Source organism: Lactuca serriola, chromosome 5 (assembly GCF_051521515.1).
Source record: "Lactuca serriola cultivar US96UC23 chromosome 5, Lser_US96UC23_V15, whole genome shotgun sequence".
Taxonomy (NCBI): domain Eukaryota; kingdom Viridiplantae; phylum Streptophyta; class Magnoliopsida; order Asterales; family Asteraceae; genus Lactuca; species Lactuca serriola.
Window position 1 is genome coordinate 180,556,173 of NC_136412.1, and position 19,364 is coordinate 180,575,536.

At 36.8% G+C, this 19,364-nt stretch overlaps 1 protein-coding gene across 1 annotated transcript; it reads left to right on the forward strand.

Annotated features, from left to right (window-relative positions):
- Nucleotides 1-718: 718 nt before the first annotated feature.
- LOC145053349 (ABC transporter G family member 1-like) lies at nt 719-4,593 on the forward strand. The gene is made up of 8 exons (XM_079001390.1): nt 719-1,046; nt 1,157-1,236; nt 1,402-1,866; nt 1,968-2,054; nt 2,359-2,475; nt 2,556-2,753; nt 3,570-3,656; nt 3,752-4,593. The coding sequence occupies exons 1-8, from the start codon at nt 773-775 to the stop codon at nt 4,364-4,366; spliced, it is 1,923 nt and encodes a 640-aa protein (XP_078857516.1). The 5' UTR covers nt 719-772; the 3' UTR covers nt 4,367-4,593.
- Nucleotides 4,594-19,364: the final 14,771 nt, after the last annotated feature.

The window sequence follows — 19,364 nt, forward strand, 5'->3', positions numbered from 1 at the left end:
TAGGAGCCTTTTTTATAACCAGAAAGTTAATATATTGAGACTAACTAGGTGTAAGACCCATGTCTTACATGAGTTTATTTAAAAGAAAAACTAAATACAAAATTCCAAACTTTTGAGATGTTGAATTTATAAGAAAAGTAAGAAAATATTGAATTATAAAAATTAAATTGTTTTTTTTCTTTTAAATTTAAACAAATAATTTAGATAAATAAATAAACAAAATTAATGAATCTTTAATTTATTAATTTGAAATTAAAAGGAAAATTCATTAATGAAATTGATATGCATTTTTATTGCATGTAAATATTATATGAGATTTAATAAACTGAAAAAACAATAAAATAACATGTAGAATAAAAATTAATTTAAAATCAGTACAAAATTATATTTGACAAATAAATGAGAATATAACATATGACAAAAAGAACTTTATTTATTAGGAACGATATTGGGTTTCCACAAATTTATCCTTTTCTATTCCAAAGTTTTATAAAATATTTGTAAATTTATAAGTTTTAATAAATAACTTTTTTTTCATAATTTTATTATTGTCTTGTTACTTGCTTTATAAATTGTTGTCGGTAGTTATATTGTATACTTTTTTGTTTGTTGATGTGTTCGTGTTATAACCACAAAAAGTTTATTAAAAAAAGCCGTGAATTATAGCTAGTTATAAATAGACATAGCCGACACCGAGGACACAATTTGCAAACTGCTCAAAAGTTACCCTCTCTCTCAATAATTATTTATTTTGCGATTTGATCTTGCATGCATGGGTAGTCAGGTACAAATCAACGGAATTAGTCTAGAACCAAACGTCAGAACTGTTGAGTGTGAGTTGGGTATTGTGGACGAAAGGAGGAGTTTAGCATACCTGACATGGGAAGAACTTAGAGTAGTTGTTTCAAGCTCAGAGTGGAATACAGGAAAAGATGGATGTAAATCTATACTTTCTGGTGTCTCTGGTTATGCTAAACCAGGAGAGATTGTTGCGATTATGGGTCCTTCTGGTTGTGGCAAATCCACTCTCCTTGATTCATTGGCTGGTTTGTAATTCTCTAGTTTATCGTCCTTACATTTTTAACGCACTTGTTATATGCATGTTGTTGTATACGACACTATTTCAGATCATTTTCCTGTTTAATATTAATTCTAGGGCGATTGGCTTCCAATACAAGGCAGACAGGACGAATTCTCATTAACGGACGTAAACAGAGGCTTACCTATGGCACACTGGTATGGAAGGAAGCAATCCTACAATGAATCACTTTTTTCTTAATTAATTGATGAAAATATAATAAAGTAGAAAAGTTTTCATCTTCTTTTCTTCCATATTTGAACTCATGTTTTACAAAGTCTAGAACTTATCTGGTTTCTTGATCTGCTTTATATTGTATATAGGCATACATGACTCAAGAACAAGTTTTGATGTGGACGCTAACTGTGAAAGAAGCCGTCTACTACTCAGCTGAACTCCAACTACCCAAAATGATGCCAAGATCTGATAAGAGGGAGAGAGCAGATAGAACTATAAGGGAGATGGGGCTCCAAGATTATGTGAACACTAGAATAGGAGGCTGGGGTGTTAAAGGACTTAGTGGTGGTCAAAAGAGGCGTGTAAGCATCTGCTTAGAACTCTTGACACACCCCAAACTTCTGTTGCTTGATGAGCCTACGAGTGGTCTTGATAGTGCGACTTCATACCATGTCATGAACCAGATTGTGAAGCTCACTCGGCAATACCAGATGACTGTTTTAGCAGCAATCCATCAACCTAGTAGTCAAGTTTTTGGACTCTTTAGCAATCTTTGTCTTCTCTCTCTGGGGAAAACAATATACTTTGGTCCTACTTTGGCTGCAAATAAGGTAATCTGTTCATCATGTGTTAATGAAATATATTATAATAATGACATATCATAAGAAGATTAATTTAATTATAACTACTATATATTGTTTTTTTTTTTCAGTTTTTTGCAGTAAATGGTTTTCCGTGCCCAGATCTCCAGAATCCTGCAGATCACTACCTTATGACTATCAACGTAGATTTTGATGAGGTATAGCTACGTTACAGTTGTTCAATCTCACTGAAGATTAATAAAATAAAAAATATGTGGTCCTGCTACATCATATTTCGAATAACCTAGAAGTCGGAATGATAGTAAAGGTTGCTATCTACGCAATTATCTTACTTGTACTTCATGTATTGTCATAGAATTGAATATGACATCCTTGGTTTTAATTGAAACTTCGTACGTCTTACTGACCGACAAAGTTCTTCTAAGATCGATGTTTATTGATTCAACTGATTGTCTTTTCCCACTAGTAAATATAATTGCTTTCTTGCTGTAATAAAATCAGGGCACTGTTTGTGGAGAGGTACCTGATGAGCACATAATCAACGCACTCGCTGAATCCTACAAGTCATCTGAGATGTATATCGAAGTGAAAAGAGAAATATTCACAATATGTGGAGAGGTACATGATACTTGCTGTGTCCTGTCTTATAACAGAGGTTACATTATAGTAGAATATAACAAACAAATGTGTTTTTATAGGAAGGAGAACTAATTCAGAGAGAAGGAAGCCTAGAAGCCAGTTTCATCACACAGTGCTCGGTATTATCGCAAAGATCATTTATAAACATGTATCGAGATCCAGGATACTACTGGTTGCGCTTTGGTGTATATATTGGGTTGGGATTTTCACTAGGAACAGTCTTTTACCAGATTGGTTCGGGATTTGGCTCCATACATGTAAGTTTTATATTGGAGTGTGTAACAACTCTAAAAGACTGGATCTTTTTTGCATAATTTCACCACTTACTTGGAGCTTTTCTATAAGCTCCTAAAAGCACGCCAAATTATGACAAAATTTGTAGTATCTAAAGAAGTAACCCACAAAAATATTACTGTCTCATATGCTGATTTCTATTCTTTGTTCCCAATTCACTTTAATTTATTATTTATGAGGTGTGAGAACACGTAGAATATGAGTTTACTTTTAAGAAAAACTAAATTTGAAATTTTAAACATTTAAAAGGTTTGAATTTATAAGAAAAAATTAGAAAAATATTGAATTATTAAAATTAAAATGTTTTTTTTCTTTTAAATTTAAATAGACTATTAAGATAAACAAACAAAGGAAACTAATGGGGCTTTAGCTTAGTAATTTTGAAATTAAAAGGAAAATTAATTAATGAAATTGATATGTATTTATTATAACATTTAAATACTATATGAAATTTAATAAAATAAAAACACCATTAAATGATTGTGAAATAAAAACTAATTTAAAATAACCACAAAATCATATGAGGCAAATGCATGAAAATATAATATGTGACAAAAAGATGTTTATTGACTAGAGTAGATTGTTATTGGAATCATGGATATTTAAGAAAAATAATAATGTTAGATTACGATAGGAAATCATTTGAAAACATTCGGTACTCGCTAAAATAGAATTTGTTGTTTATAAAGTTTGATGAAGCAGAAAGTATTTTCTTTGAAATTTTATGTAGTTTGTTACAAAGTACTAAGACTAGTTTGTTTTGTTTCCTAATGACACAGGATAGGGTTTCACTGATCATGTTTGTTTCTACATTCCTGACCATTTTAGCCATTGGCGGGTTCCCTTCCTTTGTGGAGGAAATGAAGGTTAGTTGATACATCTTATGTGTTCTTTTGTAAAAAAATGCATTTGATTTAATTTCCTTTTGTAATAACTGTATCAAAAATACATCTACATATAGGTATTTCAATGGGAAAGATTAGATGGCCACTACACGGTTGGATCATTCGTTATCAGCCATGCCATCTCTTCAACGCCATATCTACTTGTCATTTCCATTATCCCAGGAGCAATAGCTTACTTGCTCATGGGACTTCAAAGAGAACCCAGATTATTCATCTATTTTGCGTTAGTACTCTTTGTATCAATGTTGCTGGTTGAATGTCTTATGATGATTGTAGCTACCATTGTTCCAAATTTTCTCATGGGCATCATATCTGGTGCTGGAATCCAAGGATTAATGATACTAGGGGCAGGGTTCTTCCGATTGCCAAATGATTTACCCCATGTTTTCTGGCGATACCCTATGTACTATATTTCGTTCCATAGGTATGTATTACAAGGATTATACAAAAATGAGTTTGAAGGGCTAAAGTTCCCTAAGTACTTAGGAGGTCCTCCTACAATTGATGGTGAGATGATATTGAAGAGTTCATTGCAAATCGAGATGCGATACTCTAAGTGGATTGACCTTGGAATCTTGTTTGGTATGGTTATTGCATACAGGTTAATACTCTTTTATACTATTAAAATAATAGAGAGAATGAGGCCTATTATTAAAGATTTTATGTTGTGATCTATTTTTGGAAGCTATTATTAGAGTTCAAAAGTTGTGAAGCTATTCTTATGTGAAGTCTTGTTTTGTAATGTTAATGGTAGTGTAGCTGTCTCTATTAAAGTTTAAGCAACTTCGATATAGCTATGTATTTCTAGAAGAGCATTGTCTGTGTTCTTAATGTCGAATTCTCCTAGTATATTTTGTATCTGTTGATAGCACTATAAGTATTATTGCAGCATATGTTACATGTATGCATCCTTTACGCGTCTTTTCTACTCTTTACAATGTATAACCTTTGTTTGCCTTCCAGATAATGAGAGCTTAAACATATTTATTTACTTCTCGTATTCATACTTAAAATTGAAATCTATTCTTGATTGAATTCTTGACAATTCAATTGGTATTGAAGCATTAATCTTCAAAATATTTAAGAAATTTATTTCTCATTTTCATATGTTCATTCATTTCTTTTGAAATCAATATTTTCCACATTTGAAAATTGTTGTTCTTCGAACGACCTTTGAGATTTGTCAATTCTGATAATCTTCTCGAATGTTAACACAATGATGAACTTTGCTAATCTTCTCGATTTTTCAACAAAAACCCTAATGTTGCGTACAAAGTATTATAATTAGTGGGCAGATCGAATGGAAGACTACATCAATGAAATAGTTGAAGTTCTGTGACATTTTTAAACTATCTGAATTCAAACAAAAGGAAGCAGAGTCGATTAAATCTTAATACGATCGATTCAACGACCTGATTTACAAATGTTCAAGGTATAATGTTGTCGTACATTTCGTAAATTCAACATCACATTTATTCAGGTTTTAAGGAAAGAATGGAAGAACATATGCTTGCTGATTAAGGCATAGGAGAAATTTGATTCATATTCTCTATCAAATCTTTATAACATCTTAAAGGCTCATGAAACTGAAGTAAAGGAATTGTCTGATGAGAAGGACAAGATGATTTTAGTGGTCCTTGGGCACTTGTGTCTAAGACAAATATGAAAGAGATGTGTTTTGATGAAGAAGAAAATGTTGATGAAGAAGGTTTCATAGTGAACTCAGATGATGAAGTTGTGGCTTACTACTCAAATAATAACATGGCAAAGTTCTACAAGAAGCCTCTCAAAGGAAACTTCAAAGGTAACATGTTTAAAAAGGCACCTTCAACATCTAATCCAGTGGTTGAGAAAAAGAAATAAAGTGTTTTATATGAAAAGAAGGTGGATAAAAAGATAGTTGGGGATTATGGTTATCGTTGCAACTTTTGCAATGGCTAAAACCATTTAACAAGAGATTGCATGTTGAAGAAAAATGTAGAAAAGAAGGAGAAACTAAAAGATGAAGAATATTATGCTATGAAAATCAAAGAGGTATTGGTGAAAGGGCTTAATGCCAATGACATAATTTATCAAATCTGGTCATTTGGAACAGATGATGAAGAGATGCAGAATCCTGCACATGGAGCCATGTTTGCTGATTTTTAAGGAATTAATATTGGTGAATGAGAAGAAGAGGCGTTTGTGAAAGGTGGTGTGTTTGAGTCAGGATGCGAAGAAGGAATCTTTGATAGCGAAGAAGTGAGTGATGATGAAGAAGAGGAAGTCCAAGGAAAGTGTTTCATGGCTACGACTTCAAAGTATCTAATTACTAAGAAGGTACGTAATCTTCTTATCTCATTTAATATTCCTTCTAGTTCATATGTGTAACATCCCAAAATTCAAGGCCAAAAATTTCATTTTTAAATAAGTTATTAAATAAAACCATTAGTATAAAAACATTCATAATAATATCTCGTGTCAAACCAAAGTGTAAGTAATCAAAACATATTATCATAAAATAATATCAAAGTGTAATCCCGAAGATCTCATATGCAGAAAACATAGTGTGATGCGCTACGATCAAGCCGGCTCCTTTCCTTTGAAAAGGAGTACCTAAAAACAAAACTGTAAACCGTAAGAACAAAGCTTAGTGAGTTCTCCTATCATACCATATACCATACAAACACATATAACATATATACTGTCAGGCATATATGGGTGCCTGACCTACCCTTTCGGCCCTCTCGACTGGTGACCTTGCCTAGTGTATCTGGGTGCTGGCCTACCACTTCGGTCCTCTCGACCGGTTACCTTGCCTAGCATATCTGGGTGCTGGCCTACCCCATCGGTCCTCTCGACCGGTCACTGCCTAGCATATCTGGGTGCTGGCCAACCCTTTCGATATCTTTCAACCAGTAACCGAGTTGGCTCCCCTTCGGTATCTTTCAACTGGTAACCGGGGACTATTTCACCCCTGCCACTACCACATAAAACCTTAGCATATAAACATAAATCGCATACTGCCTAGCATATATGGGTGCTGGCCTACCCCTTCGGTCCTATTGACCGGTAACCGGGGACTATTTCACTCCTACTACTACCATATAATATCATATCACATATATCATAATCCGGCTAGCATGGCTGGGTACTACTACCATAAGGCCCAACCATTTAGTCTAGTCAAACATTCAACATTCTAATGGCACAATATCATATAATCATACAGGACCAAACTATGGCCCATCTATGGCCTAATTTTCTAAATTGGGCCCAAACCCTCATATTGGTCTTATCCTAAGCCCATAAACATATTCTAGTCCATAAGGTTATTCTTGGATGGCCTATTAATAATCCAATTACCAAAGACCAATGGAAATGCCCAACTCAAGGCCCAAGTGAAATTAGGGTTTCACATAAAATAACAATTAGGGTTAAGTGTTTCTCACTTAACTCATTAAGAACTTAACCCACTAAGGACTTAATCCACTAAGGACTTTATCCATTAAGTCCAATATTGCTTAGATTAATTTATGCCAATGATTATTATTTAATATATCAAGTTATTAAATAATTCTCGTGCGTCCCGACTAATTCCCCAAATTAGGGTTTTATTGGCATTAGGGTTTCCAACCCAAATACTAGCCCATTTATCAATTTGTTGTGCTTTTAGGTCAATTAGGGCTTTATTGGGCCTATTAGGCCCACTAGAATATCATTAAGACCATTAGGGTTTTATTGGGTCAATTAGGGTCCATTAGGGCTTACAAGGCCCATTACGGTTTCAAGCACCCCAAACGAGTCAACACAATGAGGCAAAGCACACCGCCACCCGACACGTCGGCCGGTGACGGCACAAGGCGGCAGCCACCACCCTAAGGTGGTGGTTTTCACTTTCTTTCCATTATTCCATTTTTGTGTTACAATTTACAATGAAAGTACCAAAGCAAAACACACACTAACTAAGCTAAACATACACACACATAACCACCTTGTGGTGGCTGGCAGTGGCGCATGGCGGCAGCCACCACCTCACGGTGGTGGTAGCGGCTGATCTTGATTTTCCGGCTACGCAAAAACACTCTAACAAAAGAAATGCAGCCACACACACACACACACTACAATAAACACACATTACACTCTTTGCCCGAAATAGTAACACAGCCACCCACATGGTGGCATTTGGTGACGGCAGCAGCCGAACTGGCGGCACAATGGCGACAGATGGCGATAGATTCCGATGATAGCCACCACCTGAAGGTGGTGGCGAGACTTTCCCTTGGTCCACTGCCCAACAGTACACCAACATACACGAGTCCACGCCGGAATGCATCCAACACATCCACCCTCACGGTGGCACCTAGCAGTTAGAGGGAAGTCGATGAAACAGTAGGAGAAAGAAAAGTGGTGGAGCAACAACAAACCAAGGGAGGAGAAAGGAAGATGAAAATAACGGCAGAGCAACAACTAACTCGTCGGTGGTCTTCAATGGAGTGTAAACAGCAGCGGTTCTCATCTTAGACATCAACGATGCGACAACGGAGAGGGCGATAGTCGAGCTTGAGGAACCAAATGGCGGCTGATGCTAGTCATTTGGTGGTTTCTGACTTTAATAATGGCAAAGAAGCGGTGGCGGCGACCGGCTGGAGTGGCTGTGGGTGGCTGTCGGAGGTTAGGGGATATAAGGTGGCGGCTAGAGGTATGTCCCTTAGGATTACGGTTTTGCGTGAGTTAAGATGCATATATATGTGATTTAAGTGTGGGTGACGGGAGTTATCCCGTGTCCATATTCAACTTTGCCCATTTAACAATTCTAGTCCCTTCCCATAAGATCTTTTTCTTATAAAGCCCATAATATACAAAACAACCCCCTGCATTCTAGATTCTTAACAATTCAAGTCCCAGAAGTTACCATTTAACCCTCAACATTTGAAAATTCTTTTCAATCTAAGTCTAATAATTACCAAACACCCCTCGACTTCTAAAATCTTTACAAGACCAATCCAAAGCTTACACCTTTAACCCCTAATCTCTAAAATTATAACGATTAGCTCCTCGATACCAACACCTTACTATATAATTATTGATTTTTGGGCTACTATACATTCATTAATTAATTAATTTATTTATTAAATAAACGGGGTGTTACAACTCTCACCCATTTAAATTAGATTTCGTCCTCGAAATCAAGCCTTACCAATCCTTACACGCCCAACCACTCTAGTAACATGGTCACCATCCTGAGCACACCCTAGGCTTCCCAGGGTAGCCGTGACCAATCTTCACAAAGCCATAAAATTCGCAGGTGAACGAATTCGTCGCAACAATATCACATCTACTCTGTTTGAAATCTGTTGTCTTGAGATGGTTTGATTCCTTGACAGACCACTCATACGGAATCATTATCGTTGGATACAACCCATTTATCCCTCAACTGTTTACTCAACTTCTAATAGCTCGAGGTTGCCACTATAAAACAAAATCACGGGCCTAATTATCCCTGTAGATCACTTACACTTAGCCAAGGATCAGCTGATCCCATTGTTAGTGACTTGTCACTTCCCAATAAACCAGCTATTCCGTCCGTATTTGCAACTTGAAATGCAAATACTAACGCTGCATAAATGCTAAAACTGTCCGAACCCTGAACTTCCTGAAGCAGTACGTTGCCACACGGCTGCTTTCCAGAATATACCGAGACCTGCCTCATCTCGATTCATTGACTAATCATCTAAAATACCGGGTTCCAGCCCGGCTGCGAAGCCGAAGGACTCCCACTTAGTCGCCTCACATGAATTCTAAACAAAATCCTTCTCTGAAACTAGTTGCAACTAGTTATCATGCCACTGTGACTCTAAAAACTTTCTGATCTAACTGATCGGTTCCATGCGTCGAATCCTAACGTCACCAAACCCAAAGCGAAAAGTGATGGCTCCATGACCAACGGTAGCCTTATATCGTACACGAACCTAAGCAGTATATTGCTTCCCTGATCCCATAACTGTAGTGACGTTCCAACTGTCGTATCGCTGGCTCAACCATATCTAATCCATTTGGGTAATCCTGAAATCCAATTCGTGGGTTTCCAAATCCTCACTGCTGCACCCGAACTGGTGCGTACTGCTATTCCTTTCGCGTCCAAAAAACGCACTCATGCTATCTACCAACCTAGTGAATGCTACGGCCACACCCGCAAACTTACAACACTCTATCACTATCTGACTGCTAGTGAATGCTATGGCTACACCCACAAACTTACAACACTCCCTATACTGGGTCGAACACGCACTTGACCTAACACACAACTAAACTTGAATCCTAACTGGAATTGTAACCCAGTTCCTGAAACCTACTATCACGTGACCCCACTGTATCAGTACCTTACCCATGACCATGATCAAAGCATCACAGCAAACCATAAAATCATCTGCACCCTATGGCAGGATGAAAATTGATGCCTCGCACAACCGCTGTCTGAGCGTCTCGAAGGTTGCCTGCTTCTCAGGCCCCTAACAAAAGGCCACCGACTTCTTGATCAGTTAGGTTAAAGGAACCACAATCTCGTAGAAGTCTCATATAAATCTCCGGTAATAACCTGCTAGACCCAGGAAACCCCGAATCTCGGATGGAGACCTCGAAATCTCCCACTGCATCACGACCTCTATCTTGGCCGGATCGACTAGAATACCCTTCTGGTTGGCAAGGTGCCTTAGAGACTGTACCCCGCACAACCAGAACTCACATTTGGAGGACTTTATAAAAAGTCTCTCCCCCACTCAGATTCAACTAAGTCTTCACGGCATGGGAGAATTGAATGATTCCCAATCCTTCTCGCTTTCTAGTATCCCATTGATGACAAGCTTGTTAGCTAAGGTGTCTAAGTCCATAACTTATTTGTTATATACTTGACCCGACCCGGCATGGTCCATTTGGGTTGCATTTCATCCAAACTATTTATGGATAGTCTTATGAGAGTTATACACATATGTTTATTAATATATTATAAGTTATAATATATTAATATGAAGTCATGTTATTTAATTAGTCTTAGTCTTAAATTAATTATGAATTAATTTAGAGATTAAAAGGAAGACTAATTAGATTGTGGGCTATTGGTTTTATATAGTGTGGGCTAACACTCATTTGTTAATTGGCTAGGATTGTATGGAAGTCCATGGATGATCCATGGAGCTTTTAACCCATGGATCCTTGGAAAAGGAAAGGTCATGGGTTATTAGGGTTTCCCCCTAATCATGTACACTATATAAGCATGCTTATGTTGCATGAAATAGCCACGAGTGGCACTAGTTGTGTGAGACTTTGTGTGTGGCCGATTTTATAAGTATGTATACACTCTCTCAAAGTTTTCCAAGAGTCAGTGGTGATTTGTGATTCCATTTGAGGCATTCACACTATTGGTGCTTGGCCCTCAAACTCCTTAAGAATCAAACTCATCAAAAAGGTATGTAATCTCATCTAATTCTTTTATGTTTAAAAGTACCCCATGCCATGTTAGATAGGTTATGAACCTTGGAAAATTATTATTTTGCATGTATTTAGAAAAACATAGATCCAAGGTTTATTAGGGTTGCATGCACACTTAGGAAGTGCTAGATTGCTCAAAACCCAACAGTGGTATCAGAGCCTAGGCTTGCTTGTTTGAATACTTGATGCAAATTGCTGAAAATCAAAGATTTTATGCTGTCTGCACAGCTGACTCGCCGATTCCATGAAGGGACTCGATGAGTCAAAGCCAAAACTCATCCAACTCGGCGAGTTGGTTCATGCACTCGATGAATTGGACCCGCAGACAGCATATCTTCGAGTTTTGGTGCTGGAATTGGTCTAGAATCATTACCTTAAACTGTTTTGGACCCATAAAACCTGTTTTTGATGTGGTAATGATGATGGTGGACCAATTTCAAAGTTATAATCAAAATTTCAATTTTATATGTGTTCATATGATTCTTGAAATTGTTGATGTGGATGTTCATGTTCATATGAGTTTTGTTAGATCATAGGAATTATTTGCAAATTGTTTGTTAGTTAATTCTTGATCTTAATGTGTTTTAATGAAATTCTTAATTTGTCCTCAAGTTATGGAATTCCAAGAGTTTTTCTTTTAAATGTTTTTAAGAAGTTGTAGGTTACATTTTCTTGAAGAGTTTTTCCCATAAATGTTTTATGGACTCCATAACTTGTCCTCAAGTTATGGATTTCCAAGAGACTCTTCATTATAAGCTTTAAAATACTTAATTAAAACTCATAAGTTATGAATATCCAAAAGTTTATGAATTGTTCAAAACTTGCCCTCAAGTTTTGGAATTTGTAAAGTCTCACACAAACTTTAATTCCACATCCTAGAGTTTTAAAAGTTAAAATTCGACACTTATACTATTTATAACATTAATGGTTAATTATTATATATATATGTATAAGAATAAGTCGTTTTACCGTTAGTAGGCCTCATTCACGAAGCCGGTATATAAGGTGGGTATAAGGTTGTTGCCTATAAAATGGCAACTTAATGGGTGTCCACTCTCACCCACCGCTTGCTTGATCGGTGGAGGGTCGTTAGCCAAACGGGTAGGACAATGACTTTAAATTCTCATTAAAAGTATAATGAATATTATAAAGTAACTAAATATTTTTTATTTAATTCCTAATCTTAGTTACTTTAGGAAAAATGTGAATTTGGTGCTAGCCCATGGAATTCACACTTTCTACCTTACCAAGTCGTTGGTGGAGCGTGTGTGGTTAACCGACACACTAACTTGGACTAGTAAGGATCACGAAGGGTGACTTAATGTTTGTCATAGATCAATGGAGCGTGTGTGGTTAACCGGCACATTGATTGGGTGATAATATTAAGGGTACCAAGTGAATTGGTATGGTTATTCACACCTTGTTTTGTGATCCTTGGCATCCCAGTCACAAAATTTGAGAGGGCACACTCAAGATTGAAAAATGCCATTGAAAAGTTCAATGAATCTCAAAAGATCTAGGAATTTCAAATCCAATTAAAACCTAATAAATTATTTCGTTTTTCATGGTGGAAATTGGTGAATCGTCATTCGCCTACCTTCAAATATTTTATAGCTTGGATTACGGCATCCCTCTTCCAAATTATAGAATATTGTGTTGGGTCCTAGCCTTAATATTTCATATTGGGTGTTATATTAAGGATTTTGAATCAACTAACTTGATTTTCTCCCATTATAGATGTCTGGTTCAGACAACTATGATCTTCCCAAATCTCTTGAAGATGGTGTCCCTCAACATGATGCTTCACTTCCTCCAACTCCTCCAATTATTCTCCCTCACCCACAAGTTCTTGAAAAGTTTAAAGTCACTCAATCCCTATTGGCAAGCATAGTCTATGTGTGCTCACATCTTAGAGATAAAGTCACATATTGACAAGCCGGGAGAGTTGGGTGTCAAAGTCTTGTGAAAGTTGGATGTTCAATCACTTTCTTAGTAACATAGTGAGTCTCTTTGGGACTACAATGAGACAGACTATGACATGACCCTTAATGATGTTATCTATTTGCTTGGTGTTGTGGAATCAGCAATGATTTGGAACACCAGTAAAGCAAATTTGATTAAAAGAACAACTTCCCAAGTCTTAAATGGACATTGACAATGGTAGCATTGGATATCTAAAAAAAGATTTCTCTTCCCAATGGAAAGGGATCGGCCATAGTCAACTCGGTTGACCAAATGGTAAAGAGAAAGGCTAAGTCTGAGATAGTCTCATGTGCCATTACCAAAGGGTCTATGTGTTTTGTTGCCAAAGGAAGGGGCATTGGTTGCGAAGCTGCCCTATTCACCTGAAAGGTCATAAGGTTGATCAAGTCAAGAGGTTTGACTCTACTTCGGGTAAAGTCCACTATCTAACTCTATTAAGTTTCTATTTGGAGATTCTTATTACATAATGTGAATGGGTCACATGTTGATGTTTTTAAGAATCAAAGAAAAGATAGGAAGCTTAAAGTAAGTATATGTTGATTCTGATTGGTTAGGTGGGTTTCGATCACATGGTTCGGTAATCAGAATTTTGAGCTGTTGCTTAACAGTTATAATATATTGCTTATGAATAGATAACAACAAGGTTTTCATGTGGATTGTAAGGATAAGTTTTTCCGCAAAGTTTTAAAATAAAAGAAAAAAAGGGTTTTAATTTTATTTATTTTAAAAATATCCTTACAATGGAATCTGTGGAAAATTGTTGCTTATATGTTTCCAGTAACAGCAATATTGGAAAGTGGATTTGATTCTTTCATTTGTGGTAGTGTCTAAATTTACCAAATGAAGAAAGTTTTTCATCACCCAAGTTTCAATTGGACAGAAACTTGGAATCATACAAGTTGTATTGTATGATGAATGAGAATTTTCATCTTTGAAAATTAAGACTAATTCTTTGATCACATGTATATGTGAGTCAATTGAAGGACTAAGGAATTAGGTACACTGGGTGTGCACTGGTCAAGGTCCACCACAAAGATTGATTTGTCATGATTTACTAAAGATTAGTAAATATGATTATACTTATGAGGTTAAGTATAATTCTGTAACATTGGAAAGGTTACAATGTATGACAAAACAAATGAGAAGAATCAAATTAGGTAGAAAGATAAAAGTTTCTCAAATCTGAAAGGATGGGAGAGTACTTTAGTATCGTATTTCATGATCATCTTAATGATTATGAAACCATATCACAAATTCATACTTTGAGGACGTCTTAGTGCATTGTTATGGCTAAGAAGAGAGGTCATCAATTGTTGGATTGGTTAAGATCAAGAAGATGAGTCATACTTCGTTCCAAAAACAATTCTTAGAGTCATACTCCAAGATTGTAACCTTGAGTGACATAAAGGAAGATTTATTAACACTAGTCAAATGTAAGAGTAAAATGTTTTCTACTCTTGTACATTTGAGATTGGTAAGTTGTGATGTCTTGGATGAGACAAAGACCAACTAAGACCAATTGTGTGAAGTGTTAGTCTTGATAAGAATCCGCACTATCCCTTGAATATTTTTTTTGTCAAGGAATGGTTCTTGATTGGGGAAACTTATATGTCAAGGGGACAGTGGGAGCCTTAAAGATCCTGAAAGAGTTTCAAGATTTAATCAAGAGTAAAACCTGTAATTTATCACTAGCACACGACTTAAGGTTTGCAACCTATCGTGTTGACATAATTCTTATTTCTGTACCTACTTCAAATAAGTTGAATTTGCATGTGAGTTATCAGAGTTCAACTTGGAAGCATTGGTGGGCCTTGTGCTACCAAGGTGACAAGAAACTAAGATTGAACAAGTTTAATCCATGTAAGGCTGAATTTGTCACTAACCTTATCTTGTGATTATGGTCTTGACAAATTCACATGGATAGGAACTCATACACTATAAAATCTAAGTGTCATAAGGTTTCTCTCCGATTCATGAAAATGATGGTGAGGAAACGCTTTCACTAAGTAGATTTTACGTAGATATCAATTGTGTTGTTTGCATTTTCAAAAGTCGTTAGTGGAGCGTGTGTGGTTAACCGACACACTAACTTCGGTCCTCTTGACCGGTGAACTTGCCTAGCATATCTGGGTGCTGGCCTACCCCTTTGGTCCTCTTGACCGATGACTGTTTAGCATATCTGGGTGCTGGCCTACCCCATCGGTATCTTTCAACTAGTAACCAGGAGCTGGCCTCCCCTTTGGTATCTTTCAACTGGTAACCGGGGACTATTTCACCCCTACCACTACCACATAAAAACCTAGCATATAAACATAAATCACATACTGCCTAGCATATATGGGTGCTAGCCTACCCCTTCGGTCCTGTCGACCGGTAACCGGGGATTATTTCACCCCCTACCACTACCACATAATATCATATCAGATATATCATAATATGGCTAGCATGGCTGTGTACTAAACTACCCATTCGGTCCTATCGATTGGTAACCGGGGACTATTTCACCCTTACTACAACTATCACATAACATCATAACATGCTAGCACATAAACCATAACAGGTAGCAGCAAACCTAGATGAATATCACAAAGACAATCATCTAACATACAAATCCTACTAGTGGGCCGGCATTGTGGTCGTAGACCCTCCGCTACTAGAAGGTAACTCACCTCACACTGCTAAAGTCTCGTAAACACAATCCCACGCTGCTAAAGTCCCGTATACTCAATCCCAACTACTGGATGACAGATTCCCGAACTGTCAACACCAAAATAACACCCAATTAATAATTGGGTTCCACTACATAACCATAAGTACATACTTGGGGTCATTACTACATTACCACATGCTTGACTTTATTCAAGCCCAAGGCCTAATCCATAGGCCCAAAAGTCAACTATGAGTTAAAGCCCATCATATGGCCCAATTTGGACCCTTACAAGGTCTTACCATAAGACCCAACCATTTAGTTCAGTCCAACATTCAACATTCTAATGGCCCAATATAACATAATAAAAAAGGCCCAAACTATGGCCCATCTATGGCCTAATTTTCCAAATTGGGCCCAAACCCTCATATGGGTCTTATCTTAAGCCCATCAACATATTCTAGTCCATAAGATTATTCTTGGATGGCCCATTAATAATCCAATTACCAAAGCCCAATGGAAAGGCCCAACTCAAGGCCCAAGTGAAATTAGGGTTTCACATAAACTGACGATTAGTAAGTGTTTCTCACTTAACCCATTAAGGACTTAACCCACTAAGGACTTAATCCACTAAGGACTTAATCCATTAAGTCCAATATTGCTTAGATTAATTTCTGCCAATAATTATAATTTAATATTTCAATTTATTAAATAATTCCTGTGTGTCTCGACTAATTCCCCAAATTAGGGTTTTATTTGCATTAGGGTTTCCAAACCAAATAATAGCCCATTTATCAATTTGTTGGGTTTTTAGGTCAATTAGGGTTTTATTGGGCCTATTAGGCCCATTAGAATATCATTAAGCCCATTAGGGTTTTATTGGGTCAATTAGGGTCCATTAGGGATTACAAGGCCCATTAGGCTTTCTAGCACCCCAAACGAGTCAACACAACGAGGCAAAGCACACCACCACCCAACACGACGGCCGATGGTTGCAGGAGGCGGCAGCCACCACCCTAAGGTGGTGTTTTTCAGTTTCTTTCCATTATTCCATTTTGTGTTAGAATTTACAACGAAAATACCAAAGCAAAACATACACTAACTAAGCTAAACATACACACACATAACCACCTTGTGGTGGTCGGCGGTGGCGCATGGCAGCAGCCACCACCTCGCGGTGGTGGTAGTAGCTGATCTTGATTTTCCGGCTAGGCAGAAACACTCTAACAAAAGAAATGCAACCACATACACACTACAATAAACACAAACTACACTCTTTGCCCGGAATAGTAACACAGCTACCCACCTGGTGGCATTTGGCGACGGCAGCAACTGCATCGGCGGCACAATGGCGACAGATGGTGATACATTCCGATGACAGCCACCACCTGACGGTGGTGGCGAGACTTTCACTTGGTCCACTGCCCAACAGTACGCCAACATACACGAGTCCACGCTGGAATGCATCTAGCACTGCCACCCTCACGGTGACACCTAGCAGTCAGAGGGAAGTCGAGGAAACAGTAGGCGAAAGATAAGTGGTGGAGCAATAACGAACCGAGGGAGGAGAAGGGAAGATGAAAATAACGGCAAAGCAACAACTAACTCGTCAGTGGTCTTCAATGGAGTGAAAATAGCAGTGGTTCTCATCTTAGACATCAACAATGCGATAGCGGAGACGGCAACAGTCGAGCTTGACGATGCAAATGGTGGCCGATGGAGGTCATTCGGTGGTTTCCGACTTCAATAATGGCAAAGCAGCGGCGACGGCGACCAATTGGAGAGGTTGCGGGTGGCGGCCGGAGGTTAGGGGATATAAGGTAGCGGCTAGAGGCATATATATTTGACTTAAGTAAAGGTGACGGGAGTTGTCTCGTGTCCATATTCAACTTTTCCCATTTAACAATTCTAGTCCCTTCCCATAAGATATTTTTCTTATTAAGCTCATAATATAGAAAACAGCCCCCTGCATTCTAGATTCTTAACAATTTAAGTCCTAGAAGTTACCATTTAACCCTTAACATTTGAAAATTCTTTTCAATCTAAGTCTAATAATTACCAAACACCCCTCGACTTCTGAAATCTTTAGAAGACCAATCCGAAACTTACACCTTTAACCCCTAAACTCTAAAATTATAAGGATTAGTTCCTCGAGACCAACACCTTACTATATAATTATTGAATTTTGGGCTACTATACATTCATTAATTAATTTATTTATTTAGTAAATAAACAGGGTGTTACAATATGATTGTGTTTTATCTGATGTTGATGATGCTTGTTGTTATCTGAATGATTTGTTGATTTCTATAAGTAGTGATGTGGAGAAAACCATAACAAAACACTATAAGGCTAAGAATAGAGTAGAGGAGAAAAACTCTAGGATAGAAGCTTTGAATTTTAAATAAAATAATATTACACTTGATCATGATTCTGTTAGGTTAGGTAACAGTTTCTAATTAAGTAGATGAATATCTATTGTAATACAGCTAAGAGGCTTTATGGTAAACCCACAGTACTTTATCATTCATCTGAAATTTATAAGGAGCAACAACATAAACTCTTATTATTCATTCAGTTTAAGAAAGAATTCGTTGATGAAGTTACGTTTCAATATGAGAGTAGGTTTTCACAGTTTGATCAGGTCTGAATGATTATTATGCATACAGTGTAGTGAATATTGATGAATATTTGGATGTTGATGAATTAGTTGATATTGCTAATGATACCTTGAGTAAAATTGAACAAATTAAATTTTTTAATAAAACAGAATGTTCGACACACTGTTCTCAAAATTGTTTTACCGATATCGAAGACAACTCTGACAATATCAGTGAGATTGAAGAAGTTGAATGTGTTGATTGTCTAAATTTGTCAGTCATTAAAATTGGTCCATTACCTAAAAGTGATGAGATGGTTGATTCCATGTCGAAGCTTAAAGTTGATTCATATTTGAAAACTAATAATAATGTTACTCAAGTAAAGTTGATATCGAAGATATCACAAATGGTGAAAGTGATTTTGATGATGTTTCTAATGAAAAGGAAATTCCACGAGTTGTTGAAGCACAAGTGTTCGACTAAACAAATGAACACACAAATGTTTTGAGCGAAAAAGGAAAACATTTTTTTGAACAAAAAATTGTGTTATTACCACACTTTAAAGATTTTCCAAATCAAAATTTTGTAACATCAGGAAATGGTGATAATGTTAACTCAAAATTGAAAGATTTATTGAAAGAGTACAATTTGAAAGTGACTGATGAGGGTTTTACTCAAGTGAAAATGTATGGAAAATAATTTGAACCAAAGGTCAAAAACTTTTCAACGCAAGAAGAGTCAAAAATCATGTTCCAAAGATAACAAAGATGAAAAAAATGGTATTTGGGTCATGAGGGGATCTCAATCATCTGTTAAAGATAAGTCAAAAATCTAGTGATAAGTCTCTTGCAGAAGAGTTGAATGGTCAAACAACAATGGTCCAAAATTCCGAACAAGATGTAGAAAAAGAACTTTGGAAAACTCTCAATCAAATCCAAATTCTCGAAATAAGGCTTATTGGAAGAAAAAAGA